Here is a 19419-nt window from a genome sequence, read left to right as displayed (position 1 = left end):
GGAAAAGCAACTTAATTTTGTCGCTGCCAATGTCATAAATGATAAAAAGCAAATTTGTCAATAAGGCAACAAAAAAAAAACACGGACATGTGCGATGCTTTATTAAATGCCACAACTACATTTAGACAAAATCAAGTAGCATATTATGAGGTGCAAGAATTTACGGAAGATATCGTCAAAGTTGTCATTTGACTGAAGCAAGAAATTTTCTCTTTCTTTGTTCTGCACCTCATTGAATAGAGCAAGATCATCTTCATTCTCTTGATAGAGAATCCTGCTCTCAAGACTACGGCCTCTCTTGTGATTCTGTGCCTTTAGCTCCCTCCCAGGTGAAATTCGCATTGCAGGCGAAGTAGGCATTTCTGAGAACCCTGACTGAATTCACCCAGTAAGTTCTCAATCAGATTCCTTAAATGATCCAGATTGCAAACTCAACATAATCACACAAGTTGATCCAGCTGATATCTTACAATACTATAACCTCCTTCCTCTACCAAAAATGAACAACCAAAACCTCACATTTCCATTAAACCCAACGAAAATGTAATCTTCTGCTTTCATTCATTTGCATTCATAGCAGTGGCTTACACCAAAATCACTCAATCCTCTTCCACTACTCAAAAAAACCACATCTTAACGGCCAAAACTCACCCAAAACCAACTCCCTCTCCAAAGTGCCAAAACCAAGCACCCGAAATTCACAGAAAAGAACCCAAAAAGATTTCTAAACACATTCGGCCCCAGACAAATTTCTAGGAGCTCCAACCTGTAAACAGGTTCAATCAGACGTAAAGAACAGTCGTGCCACACTTACCCGCTTTAAAACTCACTGCTATACCACAAAACCCTAAATCCTCCCAAAATATTGGCACATTGGTTGTTTGGATCTGCGGGGTGTTGAATGCACCTAGATACACTCAAAACCATTTTTTTCAAGTGCCAAAGCAAAAGGAAAGAAAGAAAGAAAGAACCCTAAAAACAGAAAACCTAAAAAGACAAGGAGCAAAAGAGCGCAATTATGGTCCACGTGAGAGGTAGATTACGAAGAGAGAAAGCGAAATGCAGCAGGCAGCAGCAGCAGCTCCACCTCCACCACTGCACAGGCACAGCAGCAAAGTGAAAGAGAAGAAAGCAAAAAGAAAAAGGTTCTTCGCTTAATTTCGGTGATGTTAATAAATTACGGTAATAATGGCGGAAATTTATTAACACTGACTGCACGATGCTTCTTTCTTTGTATCGTTGCTTCCTCTGCACCAACCTTCTTTTCTTTGTTTCTTTCTGCACTACAAATTACAATCTAACTCTTTTTTTTTTTATCTACATTTATTTTCCACCTTTTTCTTTGAATACTCTATGAACATTATTTAATACATTCAAATTTAAAAACTAATTTAATTCATGAATAATTTTTTAATTAAATTTTTAAATGTCAAATCATAAATTACTATTTTACAAATAAAGTTTCGAACCCACGACTTTTCAATTCTTACCATGAGTAAGGTCTAATCCACTATTAATATAAAATATGATACCATAATCAAACTCTGACTCTTTGAATTATTAATTTCATCAACATTAGTCAAGTACTAACAAAAAAAACATTGCCAAATTTGGGGACCATGTTTGAGGTACATGCAAACCCAAAAAACATACAAGGGAATTGTTTATGACAATCAACTACTACTATGTTTGATTAAAACTTAGAGAAAGAAGTTGTGTCTACCCTGACAAAATTGGACATCTCCCAACCCAATAAAAGCCATAATAATAATTATAATTATAATTGTTAAAAAAGTTGTAGATGTGTTGGATTTGGACCACAACCTAACATCCAAGTAAAGAAATAAAAATTTAAATATATGCTAAAATGATGATGCGATTATTATTGTTATCCGAATTAGGTATATTAATCATGTCATTTTAAGCAGTAGGTGATGTGGAATGGAATCCTCCAAATCCAATCAAACTACAACTAGTGCCCTTTCTCCTTCATAGATGTGAATGTGATGATTACCCCATAATTAATTATTGCTTTCTCATCAAGTTTTGGAGTCATTAAGGAATTATTGGATGTAATTAAGAAAAGGTATATGTTTTGAGTTTGACCACTCTTTTGCCGTCAAGTCATTAGCCAGTGTGTTGAAGTCACCTCCTCCTACTACCATCTTTAATATAATTATAATTTTTTATTACATAAAAAAATATTAATATTTTTAATTTTAATATTCATCTAACCATAAGTGCATTCTGTTATTATATATATATGTATATTTTGATAAATAGATCAAACATATTTTTAAATTTTAAATTATAATTATTTAATAATTTTTATAATTTTTTAAAAATACTTTTATGAACTAATTGACTTATAAATTATTTATTTTACATATTTTTATTATATTTTTTAATCATTAAAATTTTTTAAGCCAAGATAAAATAGTAGTGTTTAACTCACTATATAAGAACTGTAATTATATTTTATATTTAAGAGTATTAAGATATAATGAGAGGTGTATTTTTCTTAAAAAATTAGCTGTAATATGATATACATACATGTACTTTACTATTTAATACTTTTACATAATTGTGAGTATGTGTACAGTATAAGTAATACATACATTTTTTGGTATACTGTAAGGACATCTCCCAGTAAACCCCTACAAGCAACGACCGGCAATTGGTAGCATGGCCGCCGCGGCTCATGCGCGGAGCTTTATTCACTTCGCATTCACCATCACTCACCAACGGGAAACCCCTCTCCGTTTTCTTCGATTTCACATGTCAATTCTCTTCTACCGCCGTTATCGGTAATATAGGTAGAAGAAAAAAGAGTTGCTGAGCTTGGCGGAGGTTGAGAAGACTGTGCGAGCCACGTGGCAGCGGATGATATCCAAATTATTTCGAGCTCCGAACCTCTGTGATCGCCGATTCAATGGTAATCGCCGCTGGTCGGTCTCAAAAGAAGGTGTGTCTTTTAGCATATATAAGTTCATGCCATTGTGGTGTAGAGATTGGTTTTTTATGGGTTTAAATATGTATCTGTTGTGAATTGAAAGATTTATGTTTCATTTGCTCAAAGATAGAATTCGATATGAAACGAAGTAGTTTATATTATGTGCCAACTTGTGAGAAAATTGTTTGTTCTCTTGAATTATGTACTAGGCCAAGTGCCAAGCGAAGGACAAAATCTGCTTAAAGTGACATTTTATCGTATAGAAGATTATGTACATGCTCATGTATGACATTGAGGATTTTGCTGTCTTTGAGAGATTTAGTGAGTTGTGTTTCTTTACTTGTGAAGGACATAATGTGACTCTTTAGTTACTGAAGTGATTAGATTAATGTGTCACAGATGGGAAGTGATAGATTCGAAATTTGGAGTTTAACGACACAATAATATACAGATTCATTGACCACAGATGAATAAACTACTGCATAGAAGAACATATATCTCATATTACATAGATTCATTTATTCGGTTAGTGACAAGTGTGTTGATAAGATGCTGAGACAGTTTCGATGAATATAGCTCAAAACTGAGTACACAGTCTGAGTAATACTGAGAGAGAAAAGCAAAATAGCAGCAATGACAGAAATAACAGCCCGAGGACCTTTGAAGTAAGTCCGGTTGAATTGAGATTGCCATGCGTTCATTTTCGTTGTAAAGCGGTTTCTTAGCTTTTCACTCACCATCAAGTGTACCACATCTAAGCTGCTTCTGGGTTCTACTGTAGTCATACCAACTGACCAAGTTGAATAAACTAGCCACCTCTAAGTCACTCCCAAGGCAATTGGAGATGATGCCATGTGAAGACAGGAAGCGAACATCTGTGGGATCTCCAATGAGATTATAGAGGAAAAAGACGTACGAGGTTTTCTCATGCCCCGCACCTACATGGAATCGCTCAAACGGTATATGGTTGAGAAGCATTGATTTGGTGTCAGGTCCACGATGTACTCAGGAAGCCCAAGTGTCTTGCATGGGATGAGATGTCCCTCAGGTTAGCAAACTTACGCTTCTTAAATCTGATTCCAGCATCTTGAAGTTTTCTTGCTGAAGGAATTAAGCAGTATGCATCTCCGTGACTTGGTTTGAATCTGCTTCTCTCGAGGGATCTTCTGGGTCTCTGTAGAGAAGGCTCTTTCGATACACATCTAATAAGTGCAAGCGATTGCCCAGTGATCTTAGAGGTGTACCAGGAGAATAGAACCTGAGAATGAGCTTATATTCATGTGGCTGAATGACACAAACAACACATTCTTTCATCATTAATCATATAAGAAGGGAAAAAAAAAAAGTGTTATGTAATGTATAGTATATGTTTGCATATGTATTTCCAGGGAACCAGGCCAGAGAGAGAGGGCAACTGACCTCAATCCGAGATATTTTATTTTCAACAGCAAGTAACTTCAAGAGAACCAGCAAGGGGACCTGATTCTCAAGCAACAACATTTCCTGTCTTAGAAATGGCAGCATGGAGAGGTGTCCGTGCTTATTGAATAAGGGATCATTGGGAGCGTAGCCAGATGTATCCATCCTCAGTATTTCAAGAATGAAACACCTATCAAGAACCATCATCTTCAAGAATGCATTGGTGTTGTCTTGCCACACAGGATCCAGATTCCAGTTGATCATATGCGTCTTCCAATTCTTGCACCAATTGAGCCAAAGCTTCTACATATAATTGCAGTGGTTTTTCAGATCTCTTGAGGAAGTGAAGGAGAGCACGGTGCTTGTGTTCATCCATTGGCTTCAAGTGTGGCTTGCCATGATGTTAAGGACCAAGTGATCCAATTTGAGGCTTGTATGCCTTGTTGTCTAGGTTTGTGACATGTGCAGGGTAGCCTGTAGATACATGTTAATTCGGCCAAAGTTCAGGCATGCTCTCAACTTCATTGTTTACTTCAATCACCCACTTCTCTATTTCCATTTTAGCCAGTCTTTAGAATTGCTTCACTCAGTGCTGATATATACATGCCTTGTTTCTACTTTAAGTAGCTGGGGAACATCTATTATTGCGCATAAATTAGGAGGATCTATACCTTGCTTACTCCTTGAATGAAACTGCAGCATCACTGGCCTTCGGGAATCACATATGGAACAAGTTACGGTTTCTGATGCTATATACCTTTTCATTGTGGAGTAAGCTGTTGTTGCTTGTCTTTCACTTTCTTTACTCGATGCTGATATGTGCATGCCTGCCTGATTTCTACTTAATAGTACTGGCAGGGAATGTCTAAGTTGGCACAGCTCAGAGGATTTATGCCTGTTTTATTGTTGAAAGAACAGTATTACTGGCCTTTCTAGGGAATCTTACAATGCCACATTTGTTCTGAGCAGAGGAAGAGGTCGTTGCTGCCACATTTTCTGCTGTGTATATATTCCATGTTGCATGAAATTGATCAAAATAATGAAGACTGATGGAAAGATTGGAGCCTTGTTAGATGTGGTTCTCCTGTCTTATTGCACAGCAAAAGTGAGGAATCAAAATGGGAAAGAGAATTGAGTAGGGAGCAATTTTATTATTGGCAATGTGTCGCATGATGATGATCATCATCATGTATCACGTTGTGTTTGTTAGCATGAGTCTCTAGATTAGAATTAATGGTTTCACTTTGGCTAAGTTAGTGTTATTATTGATTGTATATTCTTTTTATTCCTTTGAAATTACAAAATAAATTCTATTTTCTGTGAGTTTCTTTTGAAATCTTCAACCTAATTTTCTATCGCTGAGCGTTGGTGGATGCTTGCGAATTTGTCAAGATTTTTGAGTTGAGTAAACTGCGTACTTAGAAGAAAATGTATTTCACAACACAGTACAGATGATGAGTCATTTAGCCTGTTAATGACAAGTGTGATGATATGGATGATCATAAGATGCTAAGTCGACAGTTATTTTTTGTCAACATAACTCAAAACCGAGAACACGGTCTGAATTATAGTGAGAAAGAAAAGCAGGGCAGTGGCGAGCCACAAAGGGTCTCTGAGGTATACTTGCTGCAGATTCTGTCGCCATTGAACATGTTCCTTTCTAATGTAAGTTGTCAGTTCTTTAATTGCTATCATGTAAGGCATCTCTAAGCTGCTTTTCTGGATCAAGTGAAACACTCTGGCGGAACAAGTTGAACAAATTAGCTACATCTTTCTCACTCCCCAGGTTATTTTTTATGATGCCACATGAACACAGGATCTTTAGAATCTCCTACAAGGCTGTTGAGGAAAAACACAAATGAGGTGATCTCATTCCCAGCGCTTAGATGAAATCGCTCAAAGGCTATGAGGTTGAGAAGCATTGATTTGGTTTCGGTATCTATGTCTAATGCCGGAAGCCTAAGGCTACCATAACGGTATGTGATGTTGCACAGGTCAGCAGAGTTACTCTTGGAGAAAAGGACTCCTGCATCAAAAATATCTGTTGCTCTGGGAAGTAAGCCGTGTACACCTCCATGAGAATCATTGTGTCGGCTTCTGCTTCTGTCGAGGGATCTTCTGGGATCTGCATAAACAAGTTTCTTTCGATACACATCTAATAAGCGCAAGCATTTGCCCGTAGGCCGTTGGGGTGCACCAGGGAAGTAGAACCTCACTATGAGCCTGCCGTTGGGGTGCACCAGGGAAGTAGAACCTCACTATGAGCCTATTCACATAACATCGCATACATACAAACACAGACAACATCCAAATAGTTTATCATCAGCATAAATTAGTGATCTAAATAAAAAGAAACAGGAAATCAAGCAGGTGCTTAGTTACCTCAGTCCCAGATTCTTCTTTCCCAACAGCAATACCTGAGGAGAACCAGCAAAGGCACCTGATTCTCAAGCAGCAAACATTTCACGTTTGACAGACTGCAGCATGTGGAGGAGCCCGTGTTTGCTGAACAAAGGATCGTTGGGAGCATAGTTGTCTGTGCCCATCCCCAGTAATTCAAGAATGAAACACCCATCAACAACCATCATCTTCAAGAATGCATCATCGTCGTCTTGCCATTTAGGATCCAGTTGATCATACGTGTCTCTCAATTCTTGCACCACTTGAGCCAATGATTCTACATACAACCGCAATGATTTTCCAGATCTCTTGAGGAAGTGAAGAAGAGCGCGGTGCTTGTGTTCATCCATTGGCCCCTTCAAACGTGGCTCGCTGTGATGGTAAGGACCAAGCGATACCACTTGATGCTTGTATGCCTTACCATCTAGGTCCGTCACATGAGCAGGTACCCTATAGATGTATCTTTTCATCCAATGCCCTAATTCTACCTAAACATCAGCCCTGCTCGCAACTTCATTGTCTACTTCATTCACCCAGTTCATCATTTCCATTTCCAGCTGTCGTCTCGCTTTCGTTACCAAACGGTAATTATATACATGTGTCCGTGCCTGGTTTCGGCATGCATTAAACTAATAATATACTTTGCTTAATCCCCGAAAGGAACAGCAACTGTTGGCTTAATTTTCTAGGGCCGGAAATCTTATGATAACTACATTCTTTTCTTGAGCAGAGAAATTAAGAGGGCTGGGTTAATTGTTGCTGCATACTACATTTCCTACAAGTATTGTATGCCCGAATTCCACTGTGCAGTGCATATATACATTGATGAAAAGAGAGTGGAGAGTGGCTAAGGGAAGATGGAAGATGGTAGCTTTTCAATGTGTTTCTTCTGCCATATTGCACATCAAAGAAGCAAAAGAAATTGCGCGATATATATTTTTTTAGTATTGCGAATGTGTCTCATGTCATGCTCACCTTTCGTAGCATTTTGGGCCATTGAGGTTACAAGTTTTTGGTACGTTTTTGCAGTGATTTTGGAGCACTCAATGAGTTCAGCCTCAAAATGTTGATGAGCACGGAAGAAATCAGCAAAGGCTATTTTTACATGAGCAAACTCAGTAAATGAAAAGGATACACAATCTTAAACGACAGAAGGGATCCAAGATTTAAGGAAACGACACATCCAATTATCAAATTTTACAAGCTCTTTTAGCCCACAAAATCCATCGAGACGACAGACCGAAATTTATTCCTGCAACAACACATAATTAACAAAAATCAAAATGAAAATGTTATCCCTTGCCCATTTTGGCGAACCCCATGCAGGTTGAATGTTTCTTATCATTATTCCAAAGAAATTCTATTTTCTTTTCAAGTCTTGAACCTAACAATTTTGCTGAATGTTGAGTGTTGGTGTGATGTAATGATGACTACCTTTTGTCAGTGTAACTCAAAACCGAGAAGACGGTCTGAATTACAGCGAGCAAGAAAAGCAGGATAGTGATGGACCACCAAGGGTCTCTGAAGTATTGTTGCGTCAGATCTGCCGCCAGTGAGTATATTCCTTTGTAACTTGTCAGTTCTTCAATTGCTATCATATATGGCATGTCTATGCTAGCATAGTTGTCAGTGTCCATCCGCAGTATTTCAAGAATGAAACACCCATCAACAACCATCATCTTCAAGAATGCATCTTCGTCGTTCTGCCAATTAGGATCCAGTTGATCATACGCGTCTCTCAATTCTTGCACCACTTGATCCAATGCTTCTACATACAACCGCAACGATATTCCAGATCTCTTGAGGAAGTGAAGAAGAGCACGGTGCTTGTGCTCATACATTGCCCCCTTCAAGTGTGATGGTAAGGACCAAGCGATACAACTTGAGGCTTGTATGCCTTATCATCTAGGTCCGTCACATGAGCAGGTAGCCTGTAGACGTATCTTTTCATCCACTGCCCTGATTCTGCCAAAACATCAGCCCTGCTGGCAACTTCATTCACCCACTAGTTCATCATTTGGCTCCTTTTCTAGCCGTCTTCTAGGAGAATGTTATGATGCTACATTCGTTTCTTGAGCAGAGATTAAAGGGGATTGATGAAAAGAGTGGAGAGTGGGGGAGGGAAGATGACAGCCTGCCCTTGTTCAATGCGTTTCTTCTGCCCTATTGCGCACCAAAAGCAAAAGAAATTGATTAGTATTGCCGATGCGTCTCATCTCATGCTCACCTTCTGTTTCTTGGAATTGGATTTCAATACACACATCATTTATTCGATCTATAGTGGGGTACATATACAAAAATAGAATAAAAGATACAATATAATTACAAATGATAAAACATACAATATGAATTAAAAATAAATAATTCATATTAAGTGAGTCTAATGGGATTTGAATCTGTGATGTTGAATTTATATTCGCGGTCTTCAGTTTTAATAATTGGACTAAGATTTCAGCTATAATTTTTTATTATGAATTATAAAATCTATATTATAATATGACAATCATAGTTCCATAATCATAAAGTAGAAAAGGGTCTTTGTATTCATCGCCTATGCTCATAGACTGTCCTCGCAATTCCGCAAGCTCTCTCCTTTTTCTACCTTTCTACTATTCAAATTCAAGCACTCGGTTTCAGTGGCGACTTTCAATTCTTCTTGTCTTCTTCTCCACTTCCAGTTTTCCTCCACAACACTGAAGATGGCTGCTCTCGTCCCAGCTGGATCCTCTGTTCTCGCCTCCAAGTCCGCCGGTGCTTCTCACCGGAAGATGGCCACTCTCGGGAATTTATCAATATCGCCGCCGGTGAAGCTTCCGGGATTCCTCAATTTCCAATGCGGATCCATTAGATCGTCCGCGTCCTCAGGCATATGAAAGCTTGACATTCAAGGGTTTATTATACTTGCTCAAAGTTGTGCATGTGTTTGTATGGATCTGTGTGTGATTGTCTTAACTTTCTCTTTGTTTCTTGAGGAATTGTGAAGAGGGGTGAGGCAACTGATGGAAGATATTGAGATCAAGGTTTTAGCTTCTTTTGGGTTTTGGTGGGGGCGGCGATGACGGGGGTTAGGCTGCAGTCACTGGAGTAGTGTATTTGGGTTTTTTTTCTGCCATAATTGATTAATGGATGCATGACGCAAATGTAAGCTTTTTTCTTTTTTTTTTTTTTGACGCAAATGTAAGCTTGATTTATTATGGTCCCGCACATGAAAAAAAATTGAAGTCAAACATGCTGCGTGATGATACAATTTAAGGTCTAATCTAATTTGGGATGGCGAGAGTATTCTTTGGTGGGTCTCAGTCCAATTTGAGGTCTGGTAGCTGCCTTAAGGGGATGAATTTGGTAATTGCCTCATGCAATGGAGGCTATTCATTCATGACTTAAAACGGTTAAGGCTACCTCTGGCAATAGCATATAAACCTTCTTCTCCTGTTCATTTCTGATTGTCCCACTTTTTCATATCATTGTAGTAATATTTTTTAATTGATCTGTATATGCAGGCATAAAGGCCCAGGTTTCAACTGTTGAACAAGTTAGTGCTGAATTGGCACAGAAACTAGAAGCCCCTGTTGTTGTTATCACTGGAGCTTCTAGAGGAATTGGAAAGGCAGTTGCTTTGGCTCTGGGGAAATCTGGTTGCAAGGTTGGTTCTTTACCTTAGTACCAATCAGTGTTCAGCATAAGATGGTCAACTTTTTGTGTATTTACATCATGTTGGCTTTAAAAGTTCTTCAATTAGAGATCCATCAACTGCAAAGACGCTCTCGACTAGAATTGATTGACTCATAGGTCATGGAATCCTTTTCTTTTTTGCAGTAATATATAACAATTGTGAATGACATTTGTATAGGGTTCTTTCACCTTTATATTGACTGATAATGGAATAACTGCTGCAGGTTCTTGTTAATTATGCAAGGTCATCAAAGGAGGCAGAAGAAGTTTGCAGAGAGGTAAATAATGCATAGTACATAAATGAATGAGGGAAAATCTGGGGACTACATTTAGACGGAGATTCTCCGGATTCTTGCACATTATCTTTTTGCTGAAATTTTTTAGTCACTTAGAGATAAAAGTCTACTTATCTGGACTCTACATTTTATCTGCGTTATTGTGGGGGAAAAGAACTACCTCATCACTATTTCCTTTCTTAGTGATTCTGTTGAAAATATTGATATTTATGCTTTGATTACGTATTCCATGAGGAGAGTTTCCATCTGCCTACCACTGACGTGGCATGCATGCACTCATACCCAGCATGTACCCTGTGCTGTTTATAAATGAAAATTACTCTGTAACTAAGTTTAAGTAACTCTTAACAGATTTTCATGGTTTTGGTAAAACCCTCTCTAGTTGGTTTAATGTAAAATTGGAAATAACAGTTTGCGTCTACTTTTGCAGATAGAGGCATCTGGTGGACAGGCTCTTACTTTTGGTGGAGATGTTTCAAAAGAAGCAGATGTGGAGTCGATGATCAAAACTGTGAGAGAATTCTCTGATTCTGTTAATTTTTATTTTGTGCAGTACAGATCATTGTCTCAATCATATGTTATTGAGACATATGCAGGCGATGGACGCATGGGGAACAATAGATGTTATGATCAATAATGCAGGTCATAAAATGTTTGATTCTGTTTGGTGAAACATACTTTTGCCTTGTTTTGTGTTAAAATATTTTTATTTGATTTAGGTATTACGAGAGACGGATTGTTGATGAGAATGAAAACATCTCAATGGCAGGAGGTCATTGATCTAAACCTTACGGGAGTGTTCCTATGCACACAGGTCAATATCTCAAAGCTCCCCTCACAGATATTAATGCCTAAATTCATTTAATTAAAAGATTTTCTTTGTCTGCAGGCAGCTGCCAAAATAATGATGAAGAAGAAAAAGGTATCCATATTTATGTTCTTTTTCTGCTAGTTGGTCTAAAAAAAAAAGAAAAAGAGTCTTAAGACTAATACAACATTGGCTATTGACATTGCAGGGAAGGATAATAAATATCGCATCTGTTGTTGGTCTTGTGGGTAATGTTGGACAAGCCAACTATAGTGCTGCAAAAGCAGGGGTGATTGGATTAACGAAGACAGTTGCCAAGGAATATGCAAGCAGAAACATCACTGTAAGTTTGCCAGGAATTATTTTTCTCGTTCGATGTTTAGATATATTATTGAAACTGCAGGTTGTACTAGCATTTGGAAATTTTAAAATTTAGCAGAGGCTTCTTTGACAGGTGAATGCTGTTGCTCCTGGATTTATTGCATCTGACATGACGGCTAAGCTTGGAGCAGATTTTGAGAAAAAGATATTGGAGGCAATCCCATTGGGTTAGTTATTTCTCTTTTAATCATAATAAACTTTATCCATCTTCCTGGCCCAATCTTTTTCAACACAAGAAAAGATGCAGCAGCTTCTAAAAGTTGGTATTCAGACCTTCTTTCTCATTGTTGAGCTTCGTCATTCCCATGTTAAGTCCTAACCACTAAATGTTCTACAGCATGCTAAATAATCTTTTCTTCATCAGTTCAGATTATTCGCCTCCTTGGATAAGATTTGAATATTAAACTGTGGTCAATATTTTATCCCAATAATCACTTATTGACCTATGTTAAATTCAGCAAGGTATGGCCAACCAGAAGAAGTTGCTGGGCTGGTGGAATTCTTGGCCCTTAGTTCTGCTGCCGGTTACATCACTGGACAGGTATAAATTTACTGCTTGAGCGCACAAGCATACTTGCTTATTCACAAGAAACTTACACCGCTTTGTGTTCTTGAGTTTGTAATATTTTCAGGACATTAACTATACCTTGCTAATTTCAGTCCCCAACGCTGTTTACCTTCGTTTCATTATCGGTATTTTCCATTGCTCTGTTTTAATTTGCTTTGATCTCACAGGTATTAACCATTGATGGAGGTATGGTAATGTAAGAGGCTCACATTAAACTACCTGGATCCGCGGACCAACTCCACTTGGTTGTACGCGTTTGTATCAAGTTTTGGCGTGAGATAGTTCTGAAATAATGTAGTTAAGTCAGATTTCATATGATATATACCAAAGTTTGATTTCACCAAGAACAGGTAGTGCAAGTAGGTTTGAAACCTCTAATTGATGTTTCCAAGATCATATATACCTGAATATTGTGAATCGGTGATAGGAAAATGAATGACAGCAATTATCCCATCTCAGTGATGTTCTTTCCCCTGTTACTCCACTGAATCTTGTGGTGGAATATCTTCAATGATTATCAATCTTGTAATAGAGTGTGTTTCCATTGGGTTTCAGTAGAAAAGACTGACATGCATCACTCTCTACCCCAAAGTTGCTCTTAAGAAGGTTTGGTGAAAACAGGTCCATTGTGTGCCAATGTTGCCCCCTATGGTACATTTTGAACATTCTCAAGAGGTTTTTGCATCAAGTGAAAAATTGAAATTAGGCGTTATTTACAGTGAGTGCCTGTACAACGAAAGCCTGAGAAGTAAAGATTATCTTACACTACCAGCGTACTAGTAGTATTCCATTTTGTTAATGCTACCAGTAACTATGTTTGGTTATAACTGAGACAAAATCTAATATCAGGAATTTCATTAAAAAAAAAAAGAAAAAAGAGCATGCTGGTCACGACTAATCTCCTTCTTCACTATCAATTTCTACAGTTAATTTGTTTCTGTCCTCCATCTGGAGTCACTGGTAGAATTTGTATGTCTTGGCTGATATAATGATGTTCCTTAGTCCTCCAATGGGTGCCAAAATCATCAATACAATCCCAATAACTATCAATATCTGAAAATTGAACCAATTTTTCATCATATAACAAGTCCATGAAACAAATTAACGATCCTAATATTTCAAGAATTTCTCTTGACACTCACCCAATTTATCCACCAGGAGAGGCTAAATTTTCTGGGTTTTCGGATAATGAGCCAAATAATGCAAGGAAGCTGAAAGCAAAACAAGCATGAAAATGCGACATTAAGCCATGTAGATCAAACTATATCAACATAATATATATTTATGATTGCTGTCGTGATATGTCCCATAATTTTTGGTCCTATAACTTAAGTTATTTATCATTTTCATATTTTAATCTTCTAGGATAACGTTTTGGCTCTACATCTTATTAATATTTGTGATTTTAGTTATTTTTCCATCGAAATTCACTAATTTCGACGAAAAAAATGTATGCGTCTCTAACTTGACATTTTAAAATTGGAGCATTTGCGACCCATTTCTACTAGTATTTTTGTCCTTTAGGATAACATTTTGGCCCTACATCTTTTTAGTATTCGCAATTTTAATCCTTTTTTCGTTGGAGTTTAGCCTTCTTGCTGGTATAGGTGAATCCCGACGAACAAAATAACTGAAATTGCGAAAATTAAAAAAATGTAAAATGTTATCATAGAAATTTAAAGGACTAAAGCGCCAAATAATTTAAGTTACGAGACCAAAACTGCATTTAATCCATCATTTTTCCTAGATTCACTTTTGCTTACATAGTATGTTGTTGGGGCCAAAGCAAATCCTCCAAAGAATCCAAGTAAACCACCAAAGAAGGGGAATGTCATGCCAAGAAACATGGTTATTGCTGCAATAACGGATCAAACCGTCAATAAAAACAAATTTCCTTAACAAAAATCATGAAAGACAGTCGCCCCATTATTCTACGGAATCAAGATAATAAACTTAAGTTGTCAGTTCTATTACTGGGAATTTGAACAAGGTCATCTAGTTGAGATTTTGAAGCCTTACCAACATACAATGTTCGAGTCGTGAAACGAAGCAAGAATGAAGGGCTGAACTTCATCTTCTTAACCAAGAATGTCTCCATCATGTCAAACACAGGCATCGCGTATACCTAAGAGGACATCATTGATCAAATTTATGTTCATGCATGTAAGATCATGTACCAGGTAAGATAGGAATCGAACCTAAAATAACTGATCTACCTGGTAACTTCCAATGACATGTACCAAGACAAATATGTTAGCAGCTGCAATGAGCCAGGTAGGTTTCTGGAGTGTGAGCAAGACGTTGTCGTCCACTGAGTTCCCAAATACATAATAACAAGCTAATGAGATGGGAAGATAACATATAGCCACAATAATGTAAGCAAACACAACCCCCTTCCACATAGGTTTCTTGGACGGTTTCTCAGGAGTCGAAGGAATAGTGGCTTGAATCTCTAACACCACGTTATGTCCAGCATACGCGAAAGCTATATCCCCCAACGCGCTAAAGAAGTTCAGAACGTTAGCTGAGGTGCTCCGCCCTTTCAGCTCATAGCTCACATTTGGCCTAGGCCCCTCTGCAAGTGAAGCCGTCCAAGCAATAGTTGAATATCTGCCAAAGTTCATTAAGCCATCAAAACAACCTTATCTGTTTTATCCTTAAATTTGTGAATAATCAGATACATACAGTAGAGACATGACGGCTGCAGCAAGGGAGATGATGGTAATGGAGTGGAAGTTGGGGAGATGAGACAGAACAAAGTGGACAGAGGCGAAGATGAGGATGAAGTATGTGAGCCTGATCTCGTTGCAATCGGGACAGACCAGCTCGTGGAACTTCTTCAGGGATTTTCCTCCTGTGACCATGTATATGATACATGTGCTAACTTCAACCACAACTTGTTGAGGCACAACAATGTAAAGCCCAAGTTTGTGTCCAAATGCATATTGGCCTAGCTCGTGGTACCTGTCAAATCTCTTCCCAGGAACCGACTCGTGCAATTCGACCATTTGCCAGAGGGTGAAAAGGGTGATGCTCCATGATAATATCAAGATTACCACACCAGGCCCCCTGCACCAACATCAGAGGATAAAATGTAGACAGGTTCTTGATGTTAAGACAAGAAGTGAAACATATGCATACCATCCCATATTTGATATGGCATATGGGAGGCTGAGGACTCCAGCTCCGACCATGGCGGTTACATTATGGAAGGCTGAGTGCCACCATTTTGCTGTCCGGGAGGCAGTTATCGGGAGCCATTCATCAATGGCCCTCTCCTCTGCTGTTCTTCCACGTTCAATTTGAGCCATTTTTTCAGTATTTCTCTATGGAGGATTTATGACCAGATTATCAACAATTGTTTTAGTACAATGCAAACTATTGAAAGATTTATGTTTCTTGAATAGATACCAATGTTTTCGTGGAGCTTAGTGAGTAACTAAGAAGTTCTTTTTTCCTTTTGTTTTTGAAATCTATAGGAAAAATATGGTCCAGGTTCGTTCTAAGAAAACTCAGCTTGTCACGAGTACAATTACACTTACTGTGTGAATACTCTACTATACTAAATATAAGTTCATGACTTTGTCTAACTGAAGTACTTAATTTTAGGACAATTAATATTTTACTCGGGGATTTTGTCTTAAGGCTAATACATTTGGCATGTTAGAGAAGGTAATTCCTAATGATAATAGGTTACCTGAAAAGAAGATCTGAAATTCCCAGTTTTACCTATTCAAATGGAGTAGTATTTCATAAGTTTCACATGTGTGACCACCACAAAAAGGAAGTAATTTATTTTTCTTTTTATCATCCAATAATGGCTAAAAGCTTCAGAGCCCGAATGTGATTAAAACTTGTTAAACTTTGTACTAGCAACAATGAATAAGGACAACAAATATAAGTCTTGAAGTTCTAAGACTATCACAGCTGTTCATCTGATTAAGATTTTACTAGAGTCCACGGTCAATCAATATCCAGAGGGGGATAACATTAACATTTTGTAATTAGTGCAAAAACTTAGGACACCATACAATCAGATACATTAACAGATTATCTTTAGACAACATCAGGATTTTAGGACAATCACAACTGTGGCCCATATAGGATCCAACTTACAGACTTTTTGTTACTGGGATCTGGAAATCTGAGACTCCCTATCAATTGCACGCCATCAAACTATTACACGACTAAACTTTGTTGATTCCGGCATTGTTGTTGGGAGTTAATCGAGTTCTTGACAGCTAGACCTTGAGCACCAAAACAGAAGTAGTTGTTCATCAACCTCAAGTTGAATGAACTATGCTTACGCTTAAGCTTTCCAAGATTAGGAGACTGATTCAAGCTGGACGGCCCTGCACTCCTGTCCTCAAGATTTCTATTCTTTCGTTTATCATCAACCGAAACTGGGGATGACCATGACGATCCAGAAAATGCACTTGAAGGAGATCCAAGGTTCGATTTTGGCAGCACTTGTCTACCACTGGGCGTTAGACCCTTGCCAAATCTCCTCTTGTGTGATGGACTTGGAAGATTACCTTGAACAGACAGTATCCTTTTGTTGCTCGGGAGTGACGATAGTCCCGAAAACTGCTGCCTGAGTGGGACTGGGCTATTTTTCGAACTTGAACACACTCTACACGACTTGACAGAACAGTTATCTTCCAAGTCGGAAATGTCTCCTTTCTTCTCTTTCTTCCCTAGCCAACCAAGAAGAATCCGGAGACGTTGGGTGGCACTGCTCATAGAACTGAACTTTTTGTTCTTGGACGAGTTTGATTCAGAAGTTGATCTTATGGCTTCAATTTCACCTGAGTACCCATTCTCTGAGCTGGTGAATTCACAACTGGAAGGACACGTATCTTCGGTTGCAGAGTACAGGAAGATTTCTGCATCAGGAATTCTGAAAGAAGTCCCTGGACTGCCTCCAATTCCATGCATTCTCAGATGGGAAGCAAGAGTGTTCCTTGCTGTTTGATCTTCATAATTGGAAATTCCTCCGGCCGAAACCAGCTTCTTGATTAAAATCTCGGAAGAGGCTGATCGTGGTCGTTGCTTCAGGAGATCGAGGGGGGTATTTCCTTCAGCATCACGAATATTCAAATCTATATAACGAACTGACATCAGCAGCTCGACAATATCAGATTGAATATTCTCTATTACAGCCATGTGAAGAGCAGTTCTTCCATCGTTGTTCTGGACATTGATTATGTCTTCAATGTTTATGAGGCTCCCTCCAACCAACTGTTTCAGGAGCTCTACCTGTCGGTCCAGTCGTCTGAAACTTGGGGCACGAAAACCAGCAATTGCCATGTGAAGAAAAGTATCGCCATAATTGTTCGTTAATGATGGTAAAGAAGGTGACACAGATACAAGAACCTCCACCACAGTTAAGTGCCCCCTGTACGCCGCCACATTTAAGGCTGTGTTACCTCGACTGTCCACTGATCCAATGATGTCATAAGATGATATTAAACTTTTAACTACCTGTAACACCATAAGTGAATTTAATGCAGATGCACAAGAAACAGAATAAGGACTTCAGTAGAATTACATGAACTATCAACAGAAAATGCAGATTGAGTATCATAATTCTCCTGCGTACATGAATTCAGTTCCCAAGCAATCAAATCCAAGGCAAAGATGACATAAAAGCGGCAACGAGCAAGAAAGTAGTATGATTTTGGAACAAATAAAAACTGACCTTAACCTGCCCTCTGCCGGCGGCGGTATGCAGAACTGTGGATCCCTGAGCATCCCTGTAAGCCAAAACATCAGAGCCATCCCCCAAAAGTTCTCTCAAAATCTCCAAATTGCCGCCTCTCGCGGCCGCATGAACCGCCCTGTTCACCATCTCCCACCGGAAAACCGGGGAAATCTCTTTTTGCTGCCCCTTTGGAGAGACAGTATAATCAAACAGCAACTTGAAGACCTCGCAATTCGTGCTCCTAGCGGAGGCGTAGAGTATATCAACGACGCCATATTCCCCTTCTCCAAACACCAAAAGTGGGTCTCTGTCCAACAATTCCTTCACAAAAATCACATCCCCGGCTGAGGCGGCGGTGTACAAAAGCCAACCGCCGTAGCCAGCCCGGAACAAAGAATTATACCCTTTCTTTGTTTCACATTCTTGGAGGAGTTTTTTTGCCACCTGGGAACGGCATTTGGCTACATCGTCGAACTTCCCATCTTCATCGTCCCACAAGGTTTCGAGCCGTCGGATTCTTGGAAGAGAGGTTAGTTTGAGGAGAAGATTGGAGTCAATGTGAAGAAGCTCTTTCACTAAATCATAATGCCCATTTGCAGCTGCCCAATCAATGGGAGAAGCAAACCACCATTGCTCTCCAGTGCTTTCCCATCTCAACGGGAAGTAGGTAGGAGGCATTGCCAAAATTAAGGGAAAATAACACAAAGGATCGCTCTTTATTCAACAAAATTTGCTGCAAGAACCAGAGCCCTTCTGACAAGAAACACTAAGCATGTTCACATGAGCCCTTTTAAAATTCCGGTGACTGCAAGAAAGTGGTTGGAAAATGATTGTTTTTGGGTGGGATAAGCAGAAACAACTAAGAAAGTCAGCAATAATAAGCAATTAATTCAGAAGAAGTTAGGAATTGTGGGATCAAGACATGGCAGAGTCCAAAGAAATGTCTTTTAAGAAGCTAAATCCCACAGAAAACAGACAAACACATCATGAAATGAGAGAGTTCTGAGAAATGATAAAGTGAAGAGAAAGAGAGAATACAGACAGGCAGCGCAAGTTGTGGCAGGACATGTGATTTGTGAAGAACTTTTATCCAGGGGATGACTATTTTCATATGACTGCTCCAAATGAATATTTCAAAATTCCCTCGGATTTCCAAGACCGAACCAACCCCCTCTCCCCCCCCCCCCCCCCCCCCGCGGCGCGCGGGGGGGGGGGGGG

General features: G+C 38.9%; 5 protein-coding genes across 5 annotated transcripts in view; 1 reads left to right on the top strand and 4 right to left on the bottom strand.

Annotated features, from left to right (window-relative positions):
* Window positions 1-1199, bottom strand: part of LOC105156791 — a gene marked incomplete in the record, with an annotated part of 6377 nt that extends 5178 nt beyond the window's left edge. Inside the window, 2 exon segments of the mRNA XM_011073009.2 lie at window positions 1-23; window positions 165-1199. Coding sequence (XP_011071311.2) covers window positions 1-23; window positions 165-360 — 219 coding nt within the window.
* LOC105156790 lies at window positions 3942-5806 on the bottom strand. Its single transcript, XM_020691963.1, has 2 exons — window positions 4328-5806; window positions 3942-4223 (listed from the first exon to the last, which is right to left on the bottom strand). The coding sequence occupies exons 1-2, from the start codon at window positions 4634-4636 to the stop codon at window positions 3942-3944; spliced, it is 591 nt and encodes a 196-aa protein (XP_020547622.1). The 5' UTR covers window positions 4637-5806.
* LOC105156680 (3-oxoacyl-[acyl-carrier-protein] reductase 4-like) lies at window positions 9472-12950 on the top strand. The gene is made up of 11 exons (XM_011072890.2): window positions 9472-9637; window positions 10273-10415; window positions 10669-10722; window positions 11171-11251; window positions 11337-11382; window positions 11460-11554; window positions 11630-11662; window positions 11757-11891; window positions 12003-12096; window positions 12388-12470; window positions 12665-12950. The coding sequence occupies exons 1-11, from the start codon at window positions 9472-9474 to the stop codon at window positions 12695-12697; spliced, it is 963 nt and encodes a 320-aa protein (XP_011071192.1). The 3' UTR covers window positions 12698-12950.
* LOC105156679 (lysine histidine transporter-like 2) lies at window positions 12777-15944 on the bottom strand. The gene is made up of 7 exons (XM_011072889.2): window positions 15639-15944; window positions 15183-15566; window positions 14714-15107; window positions 14517-14622; window positions 14261-14352; window positions 13640-13708; window positions 12777-13550 (listed from the first exon to the last, which is right to left on the bottom strand). Exons 1-7 carry the CDS (start codon window positions 15806-15808, stop codon window positions 13452-13454), a joined length of 1314 nt encoding a protein of 437 aa, XP_011071191.1. The 5' UTR covers window positions 15809-15944; the 3' UTR covers window positions 12777-13451.
* Window positions 16461-19372, bottom strand: LOC105156678 (kinase D-interacting substrate of 220 kDa). Its single transcript, XM_011072888.2, has 2 exons — window positions 18199-19372; window positions 16461-17981 (listed from the first exon to the last, which is right to left on the bottom strand). The coding sequence occupies exons 1-2, from the start codon at window positions 18877-18879 to the stop codon at window positions 16677-16679; spliced, it is 1986 nt and encodes a 661-aa protein (XP_011071190.1). The 5' UTR covers window positions 18880-19372; the 3' UTR covers window positions 16461-16676.

Source organism: Sesamum indicum, linkage group LG2 (assembly GCF_000512975.1).
Source record: "Sesamum indicum cultivar Zhongzhi No. 13 linkage group LG2, S_indicum_v1.0, whole genome shotgun sequence".
Taxonomy (NCBI): domain Eukaryota; kingdom Viridiplantae; phylum Streptophyta; class Magnoliopsida; order Lamiales; family Pedaliaceae; genus Sesamum; species Sesamum indicum.
Note: the sequence above shows the minus strand (reverse complement) of the source record. Positions and strands in the feature narration are given on the sequence as shown.

Coding starts and splice junctions, on each gene's coding strand:
- LOC105156790 (XM_020691963.1), bottom strand. CDS start 4,636: ATGATCAACTGGAATCTGGATCCTGTGTGGCAAGACAACACCAATGCA. Junction 4,224..4,327: donor GGTTCCCTGGAAATACATAT/GCAAACATATAC, acceptor ACATGAATATAA/GCTCATTCTCAGGTTCTATT.
- LOC105156679 (XM_011072889.2), bottom strand. CDS start 15,808: ATGGCTCAAATTGAACGTGGAAGAACAGCAGAGGAGAGGGCCATTGAT. Junction 15,567..15,638: donor GCCATATCAAATATGGGATG/GTATGCATATGT, acceptor ATGTTGGTGCAG/GGGGCCTGGTGTGGTAATCT. Junction 14,623..14,713: donor ATGTCATTGGAAGTTACCAG/GTAGATCAGTTA, acceptor ATGTCCTCTTAG/GTATACGCGATGCCTGTGTT.
- LOC105156678 (XM_011072888.2), bottom strand. CDS start 18,879: ATGCCTCCTACCTACTTCCCGTTGAGATGGGAAAGCACTGGAGAGCAA. Junction 17,982..18,198: donor CCGGCAGAGGGCAGGTTAAG/GTCAGTTTTTAT, acceptor ATGGTGTTACAG/GTAGTTAAAAGTTTAATATC.
- LOC105156680 (XM_011072890.2), top strand. CDS start 9,472: ATGGCTGCTCTCGTCCCAGCTGGATCCTCTGTTCTCGCCTCCAAGTCC. Junction 10,723..11,170: donor CAGAAGAAGTTTGCAGAGAG/GTAAATAATGCA, acceptor CTACTTTTGCAG/ATAGAGGCATCTGGTGGACA. Junction 12,471..12,664: donor CCGGTTACATCACTGGACAG/GTATAAATTTAC, acceptor TTGATCTCACAG/GTATTAACCATTGATGGAGG.